This window comes from Oculina patagonica, chromosome 7 (assembly GCF_052425735.1).
Source record: "Oculina patagonica isolate OP01 chromosome 7, crgOcupat, whole genome shotgun sequence".
In the NCBI taxonomy this organism is placed as follows: domain Eukaryota; kingdom Metazoa; phylum Cnidaria; class Anthozoa; order Scleractinia; family Oculinidae; genus Oculina; species Oculina patagonica.
In genome coordinates, this window is record NC_135764.1 from 14,155,133 (window position 1) to 14,175,557 (window position 20,425).

Below are 20,425 nucleotides of genomic sequence, written 5' to 3' on the forward strand. Positions count from 1 at the left end.
GTGTTTCGCGAATCATTTACAACCATCGGATTCAATGGAAAAAGAATCGGCTGCTGTCAGGCTGTGGTTGCTGTGGCCTTCCATTCATTGCACTGTTAAGGATATAGGAACAGGATTGTCTTCCTGAATTGCATTGGAGGTCTGCGTCTGCTTCTGGAATGACAGGTAAACTTGTGTTCGATGTTTTCTTTGTTTCGCGCTTGTTCAATTTTTTCTAACTTTGCAGCAGCTTGTTTGAAGCTTGAAATTCAACCCCTTTTGCAATAAAAATTCCTAGGTTTAGGGGTGAATTGTTAAGGTGTCTCTCGATAGCGTTGCGAAATCCAGAAGCGATGACCTCGAGTAAAGTTCACCGTCTTTTGTTCGAGCTTCGATCGGCGTAGAATTTACCGAGGTTGTTGTCTAGCTTCTTTGTTGGTCATTTGTGAAGGCTTTTGGCAATTTTTCTTTCACGGCATTAAGCTGTTTTGATAGCGCCAGAAAAAATTATTCAGTATGTGATAAGTCTGAGTTGTGTGTGTATTCGCTAGCTAATTTAGTTTTCTGTTTTTTGAATTGCTGTTTGTTTGTTTTGTTTTTTACACGAAAATGTAGCTGTGCGTGTTTTATCTAAAATTCCGTACTTAAATAATGCGAAACTCATATTCAAAAACTCAGATGTCAGATAGCCCATTTTGTACTATCTTTCGTGTTTTTCGTTTCTGCTTTCGTTATAATGTCTTCAATTTCGGCCTTGAGTTGTTTACAAATCTTTGGTTGGTTGGTTTGTTGTGAAGCTTACTTTCCGGCTCGGTGTTTTTTTTTTCCATAACTTGTACCGAAATTTCACTTTCTATCGCCGTGCAATTTGTGCTGTTAGGAACAGGACGTTTTAAATTAACTGATGCTAAAAGCTCGCTCTCGTTCTCGTTTTTTAGGTCAAAGAAGATGTTAGGGTCAAGACAAAACCCGAGAAAGACGTTCGGGAATAGTGGTCGGCCATATATTGGGTCGATGGCGTGACATTTCCTCCGTACATCTGGACTCTGATAAAGTACACTGTTTCAGCCAATCAGAGCGCGCGTTATATGAAAACTTAATTATAAATGTAAATACATAGTAGTTTTCGTGTTTTATGAGAAAAATAAAACGAGGGTAAAAAATATAGTTCGAGGATGTAGCAGCTGTTTCTAGGCCAATGTAAATAAATGTTATATGTAAATATATAACATAGTAGTTTTCGCTCCAAATTTTCGCATGAGTATAGTTCGAGGACTTAACTGTTTCTAGGCCATGAAGTTTCAACCCCGCAGGCTTCTGTTTGCGCTTTAAGCATTATAACAATTACTTGCAAACTTTCCTTTTATTCATGACAAGATAACAATTCGAAGCCTAAATTATGTTAAATTATGTTCTATCGGACTTGCCGTTGGGCTAAATACGAAAAATCAAACAGTTGAGGCGGTATTGAAAACGATATTGCATTTTATGCCCTAGATTTTCCATGTATTTCATTTAAAGCCCTAGCTTACTTGCAGCCAATCAAAATCAACAATTCCATAGTAACTTTTAAGTTATAAAAATATCCTCGCTTGACCGGGGCCGTACTACGCTCAAAATGTACTGACAGAAACTCGAGCTCCGGCCAATATTCCCAAGTAGGGCCGTCGCGTTGGGTTTACAAAAGGTTATATCTTTAATTTTCTCGAGGTGTTTTTTTTTGTTTTGTTTGCCCAAAAAAATGCTCGCCTACTTACAGCATTTTGTATGACATGACGATTGTAATAAACTATTTTATTTTCAACTTTAGAAATTACGCCTTGAAAACTAGCCCATAAAAGGGCGCTTAAGAGATCTCAAAAGTGTGTGTGACTGTCGTAAGCTGGGGGTAACACAACACTCGCCTTTCGTTTTCTCTAGTACATACATGAGTACTCACTATAACAGACACCTTCGGAACCACAACTTGTGGTCCGTAAAAGAGATAGTCCGTTATAACAGGAGATATTTTCAGGAATTCCTATTCGCCGAGACTTGAACTCCTGTCCGTAATACGGGGTGTTGTAATAACGAGGTGTCCGCAAGGCGGGAATTGACTGTACGTGAAAACACACGACACGATACTCCAAACAAGAGAACTGAGATATAATCGACAGAGATAAGCGGTTGTACGCAGGGTTATTTAATGGAAGGGGGGTTTTTTTTGGGGGAAGTAAGTAAAGAAATAGGCAACAAGTACCCGTTACACAAAAAACTGTCCGTCTAGAACCGTTTGTGGTGAAAGCTTCTTTCTGAGACAGCATTAAACCGGCCCAAACAGAAGGCCTTTGAAATCGGCTCAGGAAAAAAGAGTAAAACGTAGATACAAAAAAATATAGTTAACTTCGCAAAACATTATGTTTAATATAAATGTTAAACAGTTGAACAGGGAAAAAAATTAAAATGAAGTTTTATTAACAAACTACTGAACAGACAGCTGCACACTGCTTGTACGGTTTCCAAACATATTTAAAAGGGTGAGGTGCCACAAAAGTCTCAAAGCATCATCTTAGAGAGCCAAGATGAAGAAAACTGCTGTAATTTTTGGCATTCTTCTGATTTTTATCTCTTCGCTGTTTCACGAAGAAGCCTTGGGTGTTCGACGTCGAAAAAAGACTGGAGGACTGATTAAGGTGAAGTACTGCAGCAATTTTTAAAATGTCATTTTTTTCTAATACCTGGTTTGTGACAGCTTTCGGCCTATACTCGGAAGCGTTAAATCAACTGTAAAACGAGATCTCGACACTCCTCAGTTCTGGCAAATTCTGTAAGGACCAATATAAACTAATATCTAACGCTAACAGTTAAACTTACATTATAGAGGCTGGTTCTCAATGAGAATTTTGGTGATGGTGAGAATAACGCATTTGTCCCGAACGACAGCGTCGAGCAAATGGAGCAGGTAAATGAAAGGAACCATTCAGCCGTGCTTCGGCTTTTTGGTCTTGTTTTATTTTTGTCTAAAATTGTTTACGCACTTTATCCTGTTTATTCTTTCCAGTGGATGAAAACCACTACACTTTCATTATGATATAAAATAGTTTTCAAATATCCTTAAGTAGGTTGTTTAAAAAATAAGTTTATCATAAGCTTGTAAAATTAAAAACGACATTAACAAGGGCTCTATAGTTGATGCCATATACCGGTGTGAACGGAACCGTCAATCGAGAGATGTGTTAGTTTCCACCATCAAATGTGAACGCAATTTTCTCACTATTTTTAAACAATTCTATCAATGTTCTTTTTTTTACGCAGCAGCGTGACCAGGAGTTCAGAAGGGACATTTGCTTGTCTGCCCGTGAGCTTGACTGCGAAAGAGAGCTTCAAGATCAGTGAAGATTTTTTTGCTGCACAAATATTACAAAAGAGGATACTTTATCAGTAGATAAAAATGAATCAGCAATTAATCGCTGTTAAACTATACTGAAAATAAAGAATGGTTAGCGATCTGTGTCTTTGTTTTTGTAAAATTGTTCTTTTTCAAATACACTTCGACACTTTCAGTTTGTTGTAAAGGCTCAAAGGCGTAATTATATCATCATCGACGGTCTTATCTTTCGCATGGTTTTGAAAATTAAGCCTTTACCTAAATGACTGTTTTGACTTCAAAGTGTTTAATTTGCGATAACTTTTGATCACAACGAGCAAACGATAATTTCGCGACATGTTATGATGACTATATGACGGATAAATTGCCTTGGCAAATTACCTTTACGTCAACATTACATCAATCAATCATAAACATGTGTACATGTTTTGCAAACCAAATTTCAGTTAGTTTAGATCTGTCTTTTCTAGATCGAATGCGCAGTTAGAACAAACAAAGATTATTTTTTTTACAATTCAAGGTGCGATATCTTCCCCTACACCTTCGTATAAAAACGCGCATTCCCCACCCTCCCCACCCCAAACCCTTGGATATTTTAGGTGCCAGGTAGATTGTCCAAGAACACAACAGAGTGGCAGTGTTTTTTCTCAACCGGGTTGCTTTTTAGCTTTATTTACAATGAAAAGTACAAGACAAAAAATAATTCTTCGTTAATGCTTTTCAAGATTTTATAGGGATACCTCAAGTAAGTTAACACCGCGGGTAATACGAATAATTACTGGTAGGTGTTCTTTATCTCAGGGCGGCTTTCTTTTCAAAAATTGAAATTCAGTTCATAAGACGATTCCAAAAGATGTCATCAACTGGCCCATGAATAACTGACTTTAAATAACAAAGGCAATTAATTACAAGCATGTCCCTTAAACGTTGATAATCAGGAAGCTGGCCACAGCTTCGACAATTATGCGAACAAACATTAATTCAAATTGGCTAGGCATGAAAACAAAACTGGAAAGGAAGAGAAGTCGGCATAAAAGATCGCCATTACTTCTTTACAACATAATTTTTAAGTTATTACTTTACTATCCATTTTTCCCTACGCTAAATCGTTTTTTAGCCGGAGCACTGACTTGCGATCCAACAGCCGAATGAAGCTGTTTTAGAAGATAAGATCTTGTGAAAATAACGTGATGGAAAATGCATTTGGTCTATGGCTAAATGGCGCGCTATAAACACGCAAAATGCAGACGGAAGGCGTATAGGGCAATGTGTTCTTTCAACATTTCATTTGGTTCGTTTTGCTGAAAAACCTTTAAATTAACGGTTTATTTCAGAATAACCGCATATGCCGTGCGATTTACAGGAAATAAGTTATGGGTTTTGACCAATAAGGGGCGGTTAGCATCTCTATTATTTATATTATTCATAGTAAGTTTTGCTCTAAATGACAGCATGTATTTCTGGGTGGTAAGGCGGCCAAATAAAAAACAAAAAAAAAAATAAAAAAGAACAAGAATTTACAGCTACTCAGTTTGGGGAAACTATGCTTAGTATCTCTCAGATACCATTAGCACTAGGATTGTTTATTTTGCGGAGAGATGGCCCGGATAAATATGCGAATTCCCATGTCACGAAAATATTTGTAAGCAAATCATTTACCGTTAATTTTATTTAGTTCTTTATCTTCCACTGTTGTTGTCTGTTGTTATCAAAACTACTTTTGCTTGGTTTGCAAGAAGTAGTAAGGCCACTTATAGATCGCACCAGGAGCCATAATCGGGGACGGAGACCGTAAGCGCGCGATTGAGGTTGTCTCCATGATATGGAACAATTGTGCTATTTTTAGCACAATTTGCGCCATCTTCAACGTCATAAACCGCGCGAATACACGCAAAATTGCGCGGATTCTCGCGTGGAACCGCTCGGATGTAACCGGAGTTGCGTGTTCAGTGTCACGTGAGTCGCGAAACCATTCGAGTCTGCACGAAAAGTTGAGAACAAAAAAGAAGGCAGTCAAGTTCAGTGAAACCTCAAATTTTGTATGGATAATATCGTATACCAAGCTGTGATTGAACTGTTTTACAACTACAAAATTTAATGTAACGTCTCTCAGTGTTCTAATTATTTTCAAGGAAGCGTCATTTTTTGCATTACACTTTAACTTTTTCGCAATAGAGTTTTAGTTGCGTTTAAAGCCTTTATTTTCTGTTACACATATTCTTACCCGATAAGATAAGCCTGCTGGAATGTTAACGTTTCCTTGTCCTTTCTTCCAGTCCTTGCCTTGGTCTCCTTTCTTGAGAAAGATCAACCAAGCTCTTCCATCACTTAATTCCAGTTTGACATCCAGGCTCCCCATTGTCCTTCCGTACATTGTGTAGTAAAACTTTAAGCACTGACCACCGGGTTTCCGTTTCATCCATGGGCTTATCAAGTCAGCCTGCCATGTCGAACTTAATTTCATCTCCTTGATGTAAAGCACAAGATAAACTACCGTTGCAACTGCTGGAGAAGTTTTCTGAGATGAAATTCGCGTTGTAAACATAAGCTTATTATTTGGATTACTCGAAGCCATCGCGGTCTGATCGACACTCCAAACATCGCCAAAAATGAAAATCGTAATTATACACTGACAACAGAGGCAACTTGGCTGTGTCTTATTCTGTGGAAATAATTTCGTATTTGCCGGTTGCCGGGAGAGCTTGAAGCGCGGATCGAGACGAACGAGCAAAATACAATCCTGGTATGACTGTAAATAAGCTTACTTATTGATGTACTTGAGCTTAATTATAAATACCGGTTATAAGTCTAGGTTTTAATAAAGCTTTTTTTATATTAATATGCCCTGGTTGTTTACGTGTCGAAGTATCACAGGCAATTGATTTGCAAGAAATGGCCTCAAAACAGTGTCTTTGTGCTTATCTCTGCTATCGGCCAGGGTTTCGGTTTGTCTTGAAAGTCAGACATCTTAATATTTGATTCGATCGAGTATGTGATCATATTTAGAGAAGTATATACCTCAACCTTTTTGTCAAAAGATAATATTTTCATCTACGATTAAAGAGTTGTTTTGCATTTAAGTCACAAAACTTTTTATTTTAGAACTGACTAATTTTGGTATTTTTTAATATGATTCCAAAAATAATTCCTATTTAAATTAATTTCATTACTCTGGAGTCTGATATTACACTTTACTGTACTCATTGATGGGAGCATATTTGAATATCTTCTGTAGTTATGTTTTCATTGATGGGACATTCAAAGTTATGCTATAGGTTGCCATTTATGCAAAAAAGTGTTCTGCAGAAATAAAAAAAACATAATTTTAATTGGATGAGTAAAAAAAGGTGAAGGCAAGCACCCTTTCCTAAACTTAATTTGGATACAAAGACACATGCTATTCCTATAAAACGAAATATTTAATATGTATTTCTTAAACTCTTGAACACCAAACTGCAGCAGGTCTAAGTTTAATTCACTAAAAAAGATGTTATGGATAGCAAATCCATGATTTTTGCCAAAAATAAATCTATGATTTTTGATAGGTGTCTTGCATGTCTTGCATCACCAAACAATATTGTTTGCTATATGGTTCTTCTGACATCTTTCTCATTGGTAACCTTTGTCAAAGCTCTGTGATATGTACTGAATCTTTTGAACTATGTCCAGTTTTGTCACAAATTAGATCTTAGGAGTGATTGTAAGTTTTTTGTCACTTCCCCCTTATTGTATATATATGGCTTTACTGATTTCTTTATTTTTGGTTTACAATTTCCTTCAGTTTCCCCCCCCTTCCAACTAGGAAAAATTCTGAATCTGCTCCTAATAAAGAAGGAAGAATTCATCCAGTTTTTGTTGGTTATAACATAAGTAAAAGCGAAAAGTGAAAAGGGTATAAAACTTCAAACCTTTTAGCTTGTATATTCTTTCAGGTAGAATAGCTATAACAACACTGTTTGAGTGGCATTAGGAACTGAGTCAGTTAAGTGTGACGAATCTGAGCTTCACTTTGAATATATATATATTCCTCTTTTGAACGGAATATAAGCACTTTGCCTTCATTTCATTTAACGTATGAAATACAGTTAGTCTTTTATTTCATGGTGCTATAAATATAATGATGCATTTTTATATGTATATTTAGTAATAATGTCAATAATAAAACAGATGCTTGTCTTTTAGTGCTTCAAACCGCAGGTTAGTTTGACCTGACCCTTAGTGTTTTTTTTTTTTTGTGTGTGTTTCTTTGTTTTACTTCTGTTTTGTTATTATTATCAGTCCTATCCCTACCAGCAGAACATTTAACAATTAAAGAGGCCATTTTAAATACCCAAGATAAAACACAAGGCTAATTAAATGGTATGGGAAGTTGAATTCCAGTTTAACAAACATAATAGCTGTAATAGTTGCATAACCAGACTGCACTCAATTTCTGTAGTCCAAGAAATTTGATACTGTAATGTGCAATTTTGAATTTTCAATACACAGTTTTTCCTGAAAGAGAGGAAAGTTTTTTTTAATTATTTTCTCCTGTGACTTCATTATTATCTTTTTGGCTCACTGATTGCAATTTAACCTTCAAAATTTGTAATCCCTGAGTAAAAAAAAAATTAACATTAATAGAAATAGTTGAATGCTCCCTGCTTTCAAAAACATGGCCAGAATATACTGCAGCTTTTAAGAAATTGTTTTTAATTATTCCATGTTAACTAACAAAGTAAGTACATATATTAATATGTCCAGATGAAAAGTTATTGCTGCATTGAAAATTAAAATGCAGGAGACTTAAAGAAATATTTCGGAGCAACATCAGTCAGATAAGGAACTTGAATAAGGGGTAAAATATTTAAGAAACATGTAAAGATATTCCTAAACTACTCCATTACTCGGTATCAATGTAAAAGCATCGAAGAAAGAACGGCATGATGTATACAGTCGTATTTCGGTAAAAATATGGTCTCTGTTTGTCCCTGTCGATCTTAATGCTTTGCGTCTCCTTGTCGCTGCGCTCTAAAACGAGTAAGTAAATTGTCTTGCGCCTATATACGACATCTCCGACGCGTTTTCTCGCTGTTCACGACTGAATTTGTCGGGAAACAATGCTACTGCAGAAACCCGAACCACTAGAATCACCCTCACTTTCATGATCACTTTCAAGGAAGTGCTCAAGGAAGGCTTGATGTATCTGAGGAGTAGAAACAGGTGAAAAAAATCCAATATCTGCTTCACTTGAAGAGGTAATTTTGGACGCCATTTTGTTTGTTTTTCTCCGCGCGACGTCCACGCAAAAATCCTCGCAGCAGTACGCGCGCGTACCACACGCGATGGCGCAATTTGTGCTAAAAATAGCACAATTGTTCCATATCATGGGGACACCCACCAATACTGAAATGGCACGCGCTTACGGTCTCCGTCCCCGATTATGGCTCCTGATCGCACACGCGATGTTCCGCGCGGTCACACGACGGTGTCAGCACATCACACAGCGATAGAAGGCGTGTTTCTCAAACCAAAACACCCCGGATTCGATACTGATCACCATAAAGGCTAAATTTAGCCGCACCCATCCACCGTCTAATTTAGCGATCTCCTTTCTAATAAGAACATCCATCTCAATTAATCACCTTGCCCCCTTATTTCAACATTTTTGTCCCGAGTTTCGTTACGTTTTTATTTAGAATGTTTTTGTTTTTTGTTTTTTCAGAGTAGATTTCATTTAAGTCTAATTTGTTACTTTGGAACTATAAGTGCCTCGTCACGAATAAGCAACCTTTTATAGACAAAGTGCTCTCTCTTCAGCTGAGCTATATACCATTTGAGCTACATGACATTTTTGCAGTATTTCAAGCTGAAATACAGAATGGGTTAGATATGAATGACACTTGAAACAATCTCGAGTTTTGATGAGGCAGACCGATCAATGAACTAACACCACAGTAGCAAAATGGCCGTCTTAGTTACGGTTTTATTCTGTCCTTTGAATGCCTTCACAGCGAACAACGCTGCTTTAAACGAGATTCTCAGTCCCAAGTTTCCTCGTGTGAACTGATGAAAGAGATTGCTCACCATCCCTAGTTTGAAGCCTTTGATAGTATTGTCAGATTGGGGCCTGGTGTAATTATCGAGCGACCATTCCGATGGAAAATTGCTCCACTCACCATTGGGGGTCCTTCAGATTGAGAGGTACTTTTTTTTTCGTAACTCTCCTCTGCTAGGATGGAGCCTATTCAAAGAACGGGTGCATTAACCAGGGGGGGGGGGAAAGGCCCTCCTCCCTCCTGTATTACGCATTCTCCTTACTTTGAATAAGTGACCCTCTTTTGGCCATAATTTTAAAAGAAAAGCCAATGCACATAAAAGAACTCTAAGAACATATCTACATAGAAACATTAAAAAGTGGAAGTGACCTAACGTATAAGAAACTGTTCTCCTATATCGATGATGGCGAGACTGCAGTTTGAAAGATTATAAAAGTGACAATAGAACTAGCTAGCTGTCCCAATATTTTTGGGGGGAGGGTGAGGGAAGGTGGGCGCTTATTTCCTATTTTTGCCGAGGGGAGGACGCTTAATCTAGGGAGGATGCTTTTTTGAGCGTGGGCGCTTATTGGAGGAAATAGTTAATTGTCACGAAACAGATAAGATAACGAACAGCTGGCCATTGCTTGAACAGTTTACAGTACTTTTATAAGCGTGGAAATATTTCATTCCATCATCTGCGTAGAATCGTCAAGATGAGAAAAGCTTTAGCAATATCTTGTGCTCTTCTGCTGTCCATCTCTTCGCTGTTTGTAGCAGACGGCATGGTTCCCTTACGGAGGCCGGATGGATTTAAGGTAACTCATCAATCATTATCATCATTTTCAGCTTAATTTGAAGAAATCCATGCTATCATGGTATTTCTGCTTATAAGTTATAATGGAGAAGGGCTTTTAGTTGGTAGTACGTTTTACATTTGGCGTCGTAAATCAAATCAAAATATTGCGAGGCGTGAAAGGAACAACCTTAGCCTATCTAACGGTGTAATTCTATATTTTTTTTCGTAGAGGCTTTATCGAGATAAAAACTTTCAAGGCACCTCAGAATTTGCTTTGAATGACGATGGAAATCGAGAAATGCAGGTAAGCGTACAAATGCGTACGGAGTGGAGCTAAGTGGGCAAACATATCAAGCTTAGCTTAATGGATTTATGTGTAATGATCACTGATGTGTTTTAAACTGCCAATAACGGTAACAAATTATTTTAGTGCAACATTGTCAATCCGTAACAATTTTGTTTTTGTTCTTTTTACTATTTCGCAGCAGCGTGACCAGGCGTTCAGAAGAAGCATTTGCTTGTCTGCCCGTGAGTTGGACTGCGAAAGAGAACTTCAAGATCAGTGAAGATTTAGGCGTTGGCATGGTGGTGTTCCACTAATGCAAAAAGGAGATATTTCATTTCTTCAATAGATAAAACAAAACTATGCACCAAGTGCTGTTAAACTGTAAAGAAAATAAAGGATAATTGAAATCAATAAGAACGGTCCGTGTTTTTGTTGTACCTTTACAGATGTACTTTAGACACTTTTTTTCTTCCGCCCGACATGAGTAAAATGTATTCCACTCTTACCTAATTTCATCGCAAGGCTTTGGCTACTTCGTCTAAACGCATTTTTACTAAGGTGCATGACTTGTCCAAGAACACAACACATTGGAAGTGTTTTGTTTTCTTTTTCGACGTCGTTGATTTGCTTTTTTCTATAGCATATGACAAACAAAAGACAAAAAAATAATTATTCATCAATAATCAATTTAATAGGTGGCTTTATAGACAAATTTCATTTAAATTAACAGCGCTCGCCTGGTAATACGAATAATTACCAGTAATTTTTCTCATCTCAGGGCGGCTTCCCGTGCAGAAATTGAAATTCAGTTCCTAAATAAAAGTAGTTCAAAAATTATAATCAACTAGCTCATGAATAACTGACTTTGAATAACAAAGGCGCGGAGATCGATAACAAACTCGTCCCCGCGAAACTGATAATCAAGAAGCTGGCAACAGCTTCTTCAATGATTAGATGAACAGGAATTAGTTCAAACTGTATTAACCTGGTATTAACATAACTAGAAAGAACTACAAAAAAACCGGCATTGTTTGTATAGTACAGGGGTTTTAAGTTACTTCTTCAGAAGCCATTTTTTTTTTCTTTTCATAAGTCACTTTGAAGGACATTGACTGGCGATTCAACATCTGAATAAATCTGTTTGAGTAGATAAGATCTTGTGCAATAAAGCGATGGAAATGCATTTTGTTAATTATGGTTCAACGGCGCTCGCTACATAGCGTTCTAATTGTTTCGTTTTCCTGATAAACCTAAAAAATAACTATTTATTTCCTTGAATAACTGCAATTGAAGGAACAAAATTCATTGGCTATGTCCAATCACACCCCACGACGTTCAGCGTCTCGGTATTTTCATACCTTCTTTAAAGGCCGCACCAATCATCCGCGGATTTAAAGAGTCTAACTTCTTTAACTTCACAAAACTTGCCCTTATACCTAATAAGTTCGTGAAACAACAACAAAAAACCGAACATAAACACTTTTCAGTCATGCATGCGAACAAATACTTGCAATGTTCGTTTAGAAAACATCAATGACGGGGTAGATGCAATAAGTATCATATGTGATGTTACTACGTGCGCTGGGATTGGCCATTTTGCGGTCCGTACTATACATTATTATTCCACTATTGCGCCATTTCACCATATTACGGCAAAAGAACGCTCCAAATGTGCCACGTTATAACACTGCAGAACAGGGCAAAAATACAGACGGATAAACTTGCCGAATATGGACCCAACCTTAGTGGAAAAAAAAGTGGAAAAATAAATCACTTATTCGGTAGTTTAACATATAATACGAGCGGACATTTTGCTCAGACTCGTGCGCGTGTTTAATCCTTAATATGCTAAGTCCGGGTTATTCCGGGATTTGGAGGAATGGCCATTCAACCACTTCTGACGTCACCAATTTACACGTCAGCAGATTTTTGTGATGTGCAACTTGTAGAGTTTGAATAGATCTTTCTACAGGAGTGTCCATCTTGAACATTGACTGCATTCCGACAGAGCTAATCGAAAAAAAAACGTAATCAGTTTTTGGTGTAAAATTAGTGCTAAAACAGGCCAATATACCCGCACTTGATCATGGCCTCCCTTCCAGGGTTTTCCATTGATTTAGATCAAAACTTTTCAGGCCAGTAGAAGGCGTGCACAGAGTAAAAGATAGAGAGAATAAGAAAGCAGAAAAAAACGAAAAGGAAAGGAGCAAGGAAAAAAATTGGAACGGTTCAGCAAAAAAAAAAAAAAAAAAAAAAAATGGCATATGTGCATGCGCCAAAGTAAAATGTTGTGCAATTTAACATGGAAATTTCATCAAAAACTTACTGCAGTGTCAGAAAGTGCATTTCTTGCAAAGTTGAGAGACCTTTAAAACCGTAGAGCCAAGAAAATCGACTAACGGTTAAAAAACGCGTTTTTTGGAGTAATTTCAGCCTATTAAGGGTTAATAGTTATTAGCTTGCGAAACGGCTTCCTAGTAAAAAAAAATCAGGGTGCCGAGCGAGCGGAACGCGGTCTGGGTCGTTTTCCGATTTGTCTAGGCTTTCTTCGCTCTAAAGTACACTAGGGAGCTAAATACGCATCTTATTTTGTCTCATATACAACATTTTTCTCTTTTCCTCAGAAACGAATAGGTATTATTTTGGCTTCAGGAGTGAGCTATTGACAGTGTAGTTACACCATCCAATCAGAGGAAATATCGTAGTTAACAATGTCATCATGTTCTAATGATTGTAAGTAAGACTGAAACTTATTGTGGGGAAATCAACGGTATCCCTTTCCGGGGTAAATTTTAATGTAAACGTGATAGCGAAATTACCGCCAAAATTACCGAGTCACGTAACAAATTATTAGCCTCATGGTGCCTCGAATATCCTAGAAACTTTGCTCCAGCGTGATTATTTTAGCGAACATTTTCGAGTTGTTGTTGCGTGACTATTACAAATAGCTTTGTAAGAGGGGGGTTCCGTATATCCCTTGTAATGGCGGGTTTTCGTTTTCTTTTCTTTTTTTGGAGTAGCACTTTCACTGCCTAAGTGGAAAATAAATAGTTGTTCAAGTCGAGTTGGCGAGTTCTCCTCGACACTACAACCTGTTCCAGGCGCGAAAAACGGTATTAGCGTGAAGTTCACTGGCCGTTTTTTGCCATGCTTCCCAACTAGCTAAACACCTGGAACGGTCTACAAAATGTAAGATAGCGCACCACCATTTCAAATGCAAAAATGGAGAATAAGTGCGCTTGAAATTCTCGTTTATCGTTGTTATCCTAGACTTCCAACTAAAATGCAAATGGAAAAGAAATACATTTTTTAAGAAAGACACCGTCACACTGCTCTAGCCGATAAATTAATGTTATCTTTAAATCCAGTTAAAGTCAGTTGAAGTCATCATTTGTTTTAAAATTGCTCCTTGTTTAGTAATTTGTCTACCTTTGGCTCACCAAGTCACTATATGAAATACGGTACGTTCAGGGGATTTTTATTTTCGTATTTCTAACGTCACTTGACAACACAAAAATGCATAACTACGATTTTTATTTAAACTGACACGGTAGGGAAGATTTCTGTATTTTTCAAGGACCTACTGGACTTATTCTTACTTCAATCTTGAATTTCTTAGCTGGTAGACCTTTACGCAAATATACATAAATAAAGTCATCTAATCAGCCATGTTTTTCCTGCAATACTGGACCCGTTCCTTAAAAAAAGACCATTGTAGGAAACAGCATTTGAAAAATAAAGACAAACAAGCCCGGGGCTTATTACCAAACATTTACATGTGCGTTATTAAAAAAGTTATTGCCTTTTCTTCCAAGTGTGCTATTTTGCATGATTCTAATCATTTTAATTCCTTATGTCAAAAACCTGAAGCAATACAATTTATATGCAGACAGCTTTCCGATTTCATATCGGTTTAATTTGTTGGGGTTACTTTATCGAAACAAAATTTCCTCTTTGACAAAAATAAGTATCGCTTTTGATACTCCGAAAGTAAAAAGAGGATTAAACTGCCAGTAGAGATGGAAATAAAAGCAAACTGCAATTTATTTTTGACTTAAACTTATCAGATAACAACCAATAAAAATCGAACTGATTTAATCCGATATTGACGTGTTTTATGACGCATTTAAATAAATCTTTTCTTCACTATGTTTTCCTTGTGCCCTTTGCATTGTAACTGACTTTTATCTGATATTTTAGAATCAGAATAGCACAAGATATACTTCATACAGCGCTGTTTGTCGCACGTAGAAGCGGGCGACAAATTTGGCATTGCTTGTCAGACTGTTCAAGATGGCGCACTTTGCATTACGAAATATTCGATTCTCGCGAGGCGCTATGCACAATTGCCGTAAAAGGGAAACTAATTTTCCAGTTATCTACCTTGGTAGCGTGCAAATATTGTGTCCTGTTGGTGAGGGAATATGCGGCTCCGTGGAGGAAATCTTCGAGAACTGCCGGATAAAACTGAAGCACAATCTGTTACCGAAACATTTTCTTCAAGTCAAAGACGATTCGTTTGAGCTGAGTAAAGGCGATGAAGAGGATCGTGGAGCGAAAACTGTTTACAAGTTCAACAGAATTATATACTGCGGGGTTGACGGCAAAAGAAGGAAGATACTGGTGTTTAATTACCATCATGGCGAAGGAGAAGGAAGAGATATTTATCTGACGCAGGCTTTTATGTGTAAAAACAAGAGCGTGGCTAAAAAGCTGGCATTGGCAGTGGCGGAATATTTTCAGCAAGTGAAATTTGTTGGTGCGCAGGACGTTGATGAGACTGAAAACGAAAAACCACAAATGAAAACGAAACTAAGAGCTTTAAAGAGCAAGAAGGATCATAACAGACAGAATAAGAGAAACTCCTGCAATGCAAAGAGTGAATTTGAGCAAGGAAATCAAGTGTAACCAGTTGAAGCCAGGCTCTCAACATGACAGAGATTTTTAAAAATATGTGTAAAAGTTGCAGTTTCCTTTCTAAATGCACTCCCAATCTTCAACTGGGGAATATTAACGTACTTCCAGATTCACAAAGCATGAATATTAATGTTCCAAAAAATCAACCAAAAAACACAATTAATCGATATTTTTCGATATTTTTGTTTCTTCATTATTATTCTCCGGCCTTGTCCCTGGGCGACAACCCTCTCAAATTAAAGTGGAAAATAGCATTTTTATGGCGAAAGCACTTAAGCCAGAACGTCAGCAACAAACCACTAACAAACTAATCTTGTTAGTTAGTTGACTTGCCCTAATAAGCTTCCACCAGATTGGGTGGTTAATTCGATTCTTTTTATGTGTTTCCAACAGTGTTTTTAAATACATCAGTGATGTTAGAATACAAGGGCTCGTTGTTTGAAAATAAAAAAAAAATAAAAAACAGTTTGTGTAATAGTTTAAGAAAGAGAAAGATTTCTTAGAATAAAAGCGTGGGCCGTATCACTGATAGAAACTGTTGAAACTTTGGTTTTCATGCATTAATTACCAACAAATGATAAAACATTTTATTAAGGTTGAACTAGCCACGCGAAACTATTTATTCAATCCCATATAGTTTATTTTAATTTTTTGGTGTGTTTCTTTTACTTTTTACAAAAAAAGGATTGCATCCGCTTAGCCTTGACGTATTCTGTCCAGCCACTGCAGTGTTTGGTTCAAAGACCTGCAGATTTTAACTTAATTCAACGCAAATCTGATAACTCTTGGATCGAATCGTTGTTGTTTTTACTTTTATTTGGAAGAACGGCTGTCAGCATCACAAACGCCTCCGTTCTCGATTTTTTTTTTTTTGGCTTATTTTAAATGTAGCAGTTGCCAATCACTGCTCAAAGCGTTAACACAATGTGTAACATTAGTGTTTGTGTACTACATGTATGTTCAGTTAGTTACTTTCAGTTGTACATACAGCCAGGAACATAAGAATGAAGTGGCTGTTGTCTCAAGTACACATTGATGCATTCTCCTCATTACGATTGCGCTGCGACTGTGTTACTGCTTCCCGCCAATTTTGTTTAGTACCCAGTTACACCTAACTGAAATAACGTTGTCATAGAAACAAGAAAAATGAAAAAAAAGCAGACACTATGTTTGAAATGTTCTCGAAGAAATGGCCTCAAAATGTATCAAAATAAACAAAAATCAATTCATGTTACAGCACGCTTAAAAAGTATACAGATACAAGCTCGTGAGTTTACTGTGGATGCGCCAGCCATGATGATCAAGCCAATTAATTCCTATTTACCGTTATTTCATTTTTCCTTGTCCCAGAGTGGATTTATAACTCATATATACCAAAACCCAGACAACATTGAAAACATGGATGCAGAGAATGACGTCTTTTATTTTCCTTTGCTATGACCTGCATTTCACATCATTTTGTTCCAATGCATTCCCAAAACTATTCCATCTTTCCTTGTTTCCTAAGTTTAGCAAATTATGTTGTCTTTGTTTTCCAATGCCTCAGTTTGAAATTGGTCATGTTCCTTTGTTCCCTAACCCCTGGGAGAACCCTCCTGAATCTCCGCTTACCCCAGTTTCTCAAATGAAGTTATTTTGGTATTCAGGTAAGCATCAAATTATCTTTTGTTTAATGAAACATGTTTACAAGAAAGTCAAATATCAAAAGATGAACAAGATGACTTCATTTAAGCTTCAAAAATCTTCACTGATATTTGGGATCAATATTTGTTCCTGGGCAACCGTACTCGACTTTCAAAACCCGTATACGGATGTCAGTTCGAGTATCCACCTCGATATGTCGTACTCGACTTCTAAGTTTATCGAGTACGAATATGCTCGAGTCTGAAAGTGAAAATCGAACTCGACTCAAATACGTGTTCGACCGTTGTCTTACTCGGTTTTCCTCTATTACCCAGAAGGAAAAACGTGCTCGATCTACTACATCCGAGCACGAATCTCGAAGTCCTCGAATTTAGTTTCCGGTTGTCAGCTCGTTTATCCTCCATATAAGAATATCCAAGTGTATCACCCTCTACTCGGAATTTATACCAAAGTACAAGTACGTGATAACGGAATATCATAATTGTTCAGCGTAAATATAATTTTATTGCTGATCCGCGCGCGTTAAACTTTCATAAACAAATGTTTTTGTTAGTCTATAAGAGGTAAGTTATGATCGTCTTTTTTTCCCGCGCGCAATAATATTTTTGCCGCACTTAAAAGTACAAGATCATAAGGCAATATCGTCACAATTTTTCAGCGTAAATAAACTGTCATCAACGAAAGATTTCTTCTTTTTTTATAAAAACGCTTAAGTTCATTTCTTTTTGCGGCATATTCAAAGTCTTTAAGAGGTAAATGATGAGAGTGTCTTTTTTTTCCCGCGCGCAATAAACTGTTCGTCACCCGAGGCATATTTTTATAAACGGGAAAGTTAAGAGAGAATGAAAGGACTCTATTTTTTCTTCCACATCCCACTGTTTGACCATGTCTATTTTTCATATTTTAAAACTCATTTTCCCGCCATATCAAACGCTCCATTAAATGGTCTATCACTTTTTCCCCTCATTCAAGCGCCCCACTTCCAGGCAACGGAATCAAAATTCATAACGAAATATTTATTTTTATTAAAACTGCTATTTTCTATAAGCATAGTAAATTAACCATGCAGCGCTTAATTTCTGAATCCCATGTTTATCGTTTTATTTACAATATTTGTCTACTACTATCTTATCTTATCTTTAGGAATGGTAACCATTTTAAAATCACTCTTTTAAGGCTAACCAATAATTATCTTATCTTGCCCGCCAAAAGTAAGAATGATACATTGAAAACTCTAGAAATGACTTGATTCGTAATTGAGCATCTTTTAGGTAGTTGTAATTCCTACCCGTTTTCTCATCAACTAACATTATCAATAAACTTATATTCAGAAACTGACGTGCTTAAATTGTATGACAAACTTTCTCTGCCATTCAGTCAAATGGTGCGAATGACATTCCACTAGTGAACATTTTTTTCTAGACGTGGATCAACATAACTGACGCAAGCTTTTTTAACATTAACAATTGTTTTCTCGTCGTTCATGTCGAATGAAGGAATTAAGTACGGGTAATATCGGACAATATTTTACTAACGACATATAACCAAATAAAAACATCTAAAGTATTTTGCGCTTATTAATAAAACACCGCCTGTACAAATAGTGATTTTTTTAAACTTGCGTAATTCAATTGAAAACTTAACCCAACTTTTTCAAGCTGCAATCCTTTGACAAATTAATTCAAAAAACCAAATCTTTTACTGTTTTGTTTAAGAGTAATTAACCTTGAAAGGTTTCCTCAAAAATAAGGTATCTTTGACCACATTTCTAGTTGCCATAGCAACACATCTTGACGACACAGTCAAATTTGCTTATTATTTAAACCCTTAGAAGGATGTTATTAAAGTCGAACCTCAACATTACATGTCTAGCAGCAATAAAATGCCAACGACGGCAATATCTAAACTTTTACGAGCCACCTTAATTCAACCTAGATTTTTTCCACCTTATCAATCAGGCGTTAGTCCAAATTTATAAAACACACTTTCACTTTATACCTCATTCTCCCGCTTTTATCGGAGTCGTTTTCTACGTGTATTTTGTTGAAAAACGAAAGACTTCATTTAATATAGACTAGGGACGGTACAAACGAGTTAGACTACAAGGAAAAAAGCTAGTTACTTCGAATTTTTGGGAAGAAAAGAGAGAAAAACTAAGTTCAATGTCCGCCATTTTGAATGCCGGACATGTTTGACCGTTAGAGACTGGTGTATGAAATTTGGAAAGTAATAAAAAAAAATCATTAATGCATCGTTACTATGTCCCTTTAATCTTCAGACATTAATGTTTTCTTATTGTACAAAGGAGGATCTTGATGACGTCATAAATTCTTTCCAGAAAGATGAAACACTGGATCAAGAGTGTCTCTATTTAAAGCAGTGCTCTTCAAACCTGCCACCAGAAATGTACATCACATAAGACACATGATGGCTAAAGCAGGCCCTTTCTGCTTTAAACCAGATATCTGTATTTGAAAACCTTCGAATTGGTCAAAGGATCCCAGTTGTAACACACATGTTGGCTCTATTTCCTTGTGTATTGTGCATTTCAGGTACAAGTAGGAATAATATTTTGAATAATTATTGAGACAATTTTGATTCGTTGTTTTATCTTTTTGTCTAAATAATTAATGATTTTATCACTTGCCTCATTCGCATAATCTCAAAAATGTAAGAAGTTTTTTTAAAAAAAAGAATTTTTATTTAGCCTATGTCTGTTGCATTTTATTATTTTTCGCCCTTTTTCTTTGCGCATTTGAGCGTTTGTCTTTCTTTTTTCTTTTCTTATTTTCCTCCTCCTTCTCTGTATTTTTCTCTGTTTCTTCTCCCTTTTTCTCTTCCTTTTCCTGTGCATCTGTGCCAGGTGCATCTGTTTCTTTTTCTTTTTCCTCATCTGTGACAAACAAACAGTTTTAGTTTACACTATGAAGTGAAGTGATGCCAATCAAACTACATTTGTACCAAACCGGTGGTCTTTAATAATCAAAGTCAACTGTAATGCTCTGTTTACGTAAACAATGGCACATCTTTCCCTTGCAGCCCAATTTTTCACTTTTTTTGAATGCCAGTAAAAAAATGATTTCATGTCTTTCCTTACCTAGCAAAGTTCGTTTCTTTTTTCTTTTCTTATTTTCCTCTTCCTCCTCCTCTGTCTTTTTCTCTGCATGTTTCTTCTCCCATTTTCTCGTCCTTTTCTTGTGCATCTGTTTCTTTTTCTTTTTCCTCATCTGTGGCAAACAAACAGTTTTAGTTTACACTAAGAAGTGAAGTGATGCCATACAAACTACATTTGTACCAAACATGTGGTCTTTAATAATCAAAGTCAACTGTAATGCTCTGTTTACGTAAACAATGGCACATCTTTCCCTTGCAGGCAATTGATTTTACACTTTTTTGAATGCCAGTAAAAAATGATT

General features: G+C 36.6%; 1 protein-coding gene and 2 long non-coding RNA genes across 5 annotated transcripts in view; all 3 read left to right on the forward strand.

Annotated features, from left to right (window-relative positions):
• The first annotated feature begins 2,509 nt into the window (after window positions 1–2,509).
• On the forward strand, window positions 2,510–3,471 carry LOC144661369 (uncharacterized). Of its 2 annotated transcripts, none has more exons than XR_013572264.1 (3): window positions 2,510–2,651; window positions 2,840–2,920; window positions 3,274–3,471. It is a non-coding gene; the product is annotated as an uncharacterized LOC144661369 (long non-coding RNA). The 2 variants fall into 2 exon arrangements; XR_013572265.1 differs by having other exon boundaries at window positions 3,277–3,471.
• A 6,530-nt stretch (window positions 3,472–10,001) lies between these two features.
• LOC144661768 (uncharacterized) overlaps window positions 10,002–20,425 on the forward strand; it is a 37,005-nt gene continuing 26,581 nt past the window's right edge. Inside the window, exons 1-3 of one of the 2 annotated variants that reach the window (XR_013572343.1) lie at window positions 10,019–10,181; window positions 10,392–10,466; window positions 10,648–10,856. This is a non-coding gene — a long non-coding RNA (uncharacterized LOC144661768). Of the gene's footprint in view, window positions 10,182–10,391; window positions 10,467–10,647; window positions 10,857–20,425 lie in introns of those variants that run through there. The other variant, XR_013572342.1, reaches the window with a different exon arrangement.
• LOC144660923 (uncharacterized) lies at window positions 14,742–15,356 on the forward strand. Its single transcript, XM_078521645.1, has one exon. The coding sequence runs from the start codon at window positions 14,742–14,744 to the stop codon at window positions 15,354–15,356; it is 615 nt and encodes a 204-aa protein (XP_078377771.1).

Excerpts from the sequence above, each read along its gene's own strand:
- LOC144660923 (XM_078521645.1), top strand. The coding sequence starts at position 14,742 with ATGGCGCACTTTGCATTACGAAATATTCGATTCTCGCGAGGCGCTATG.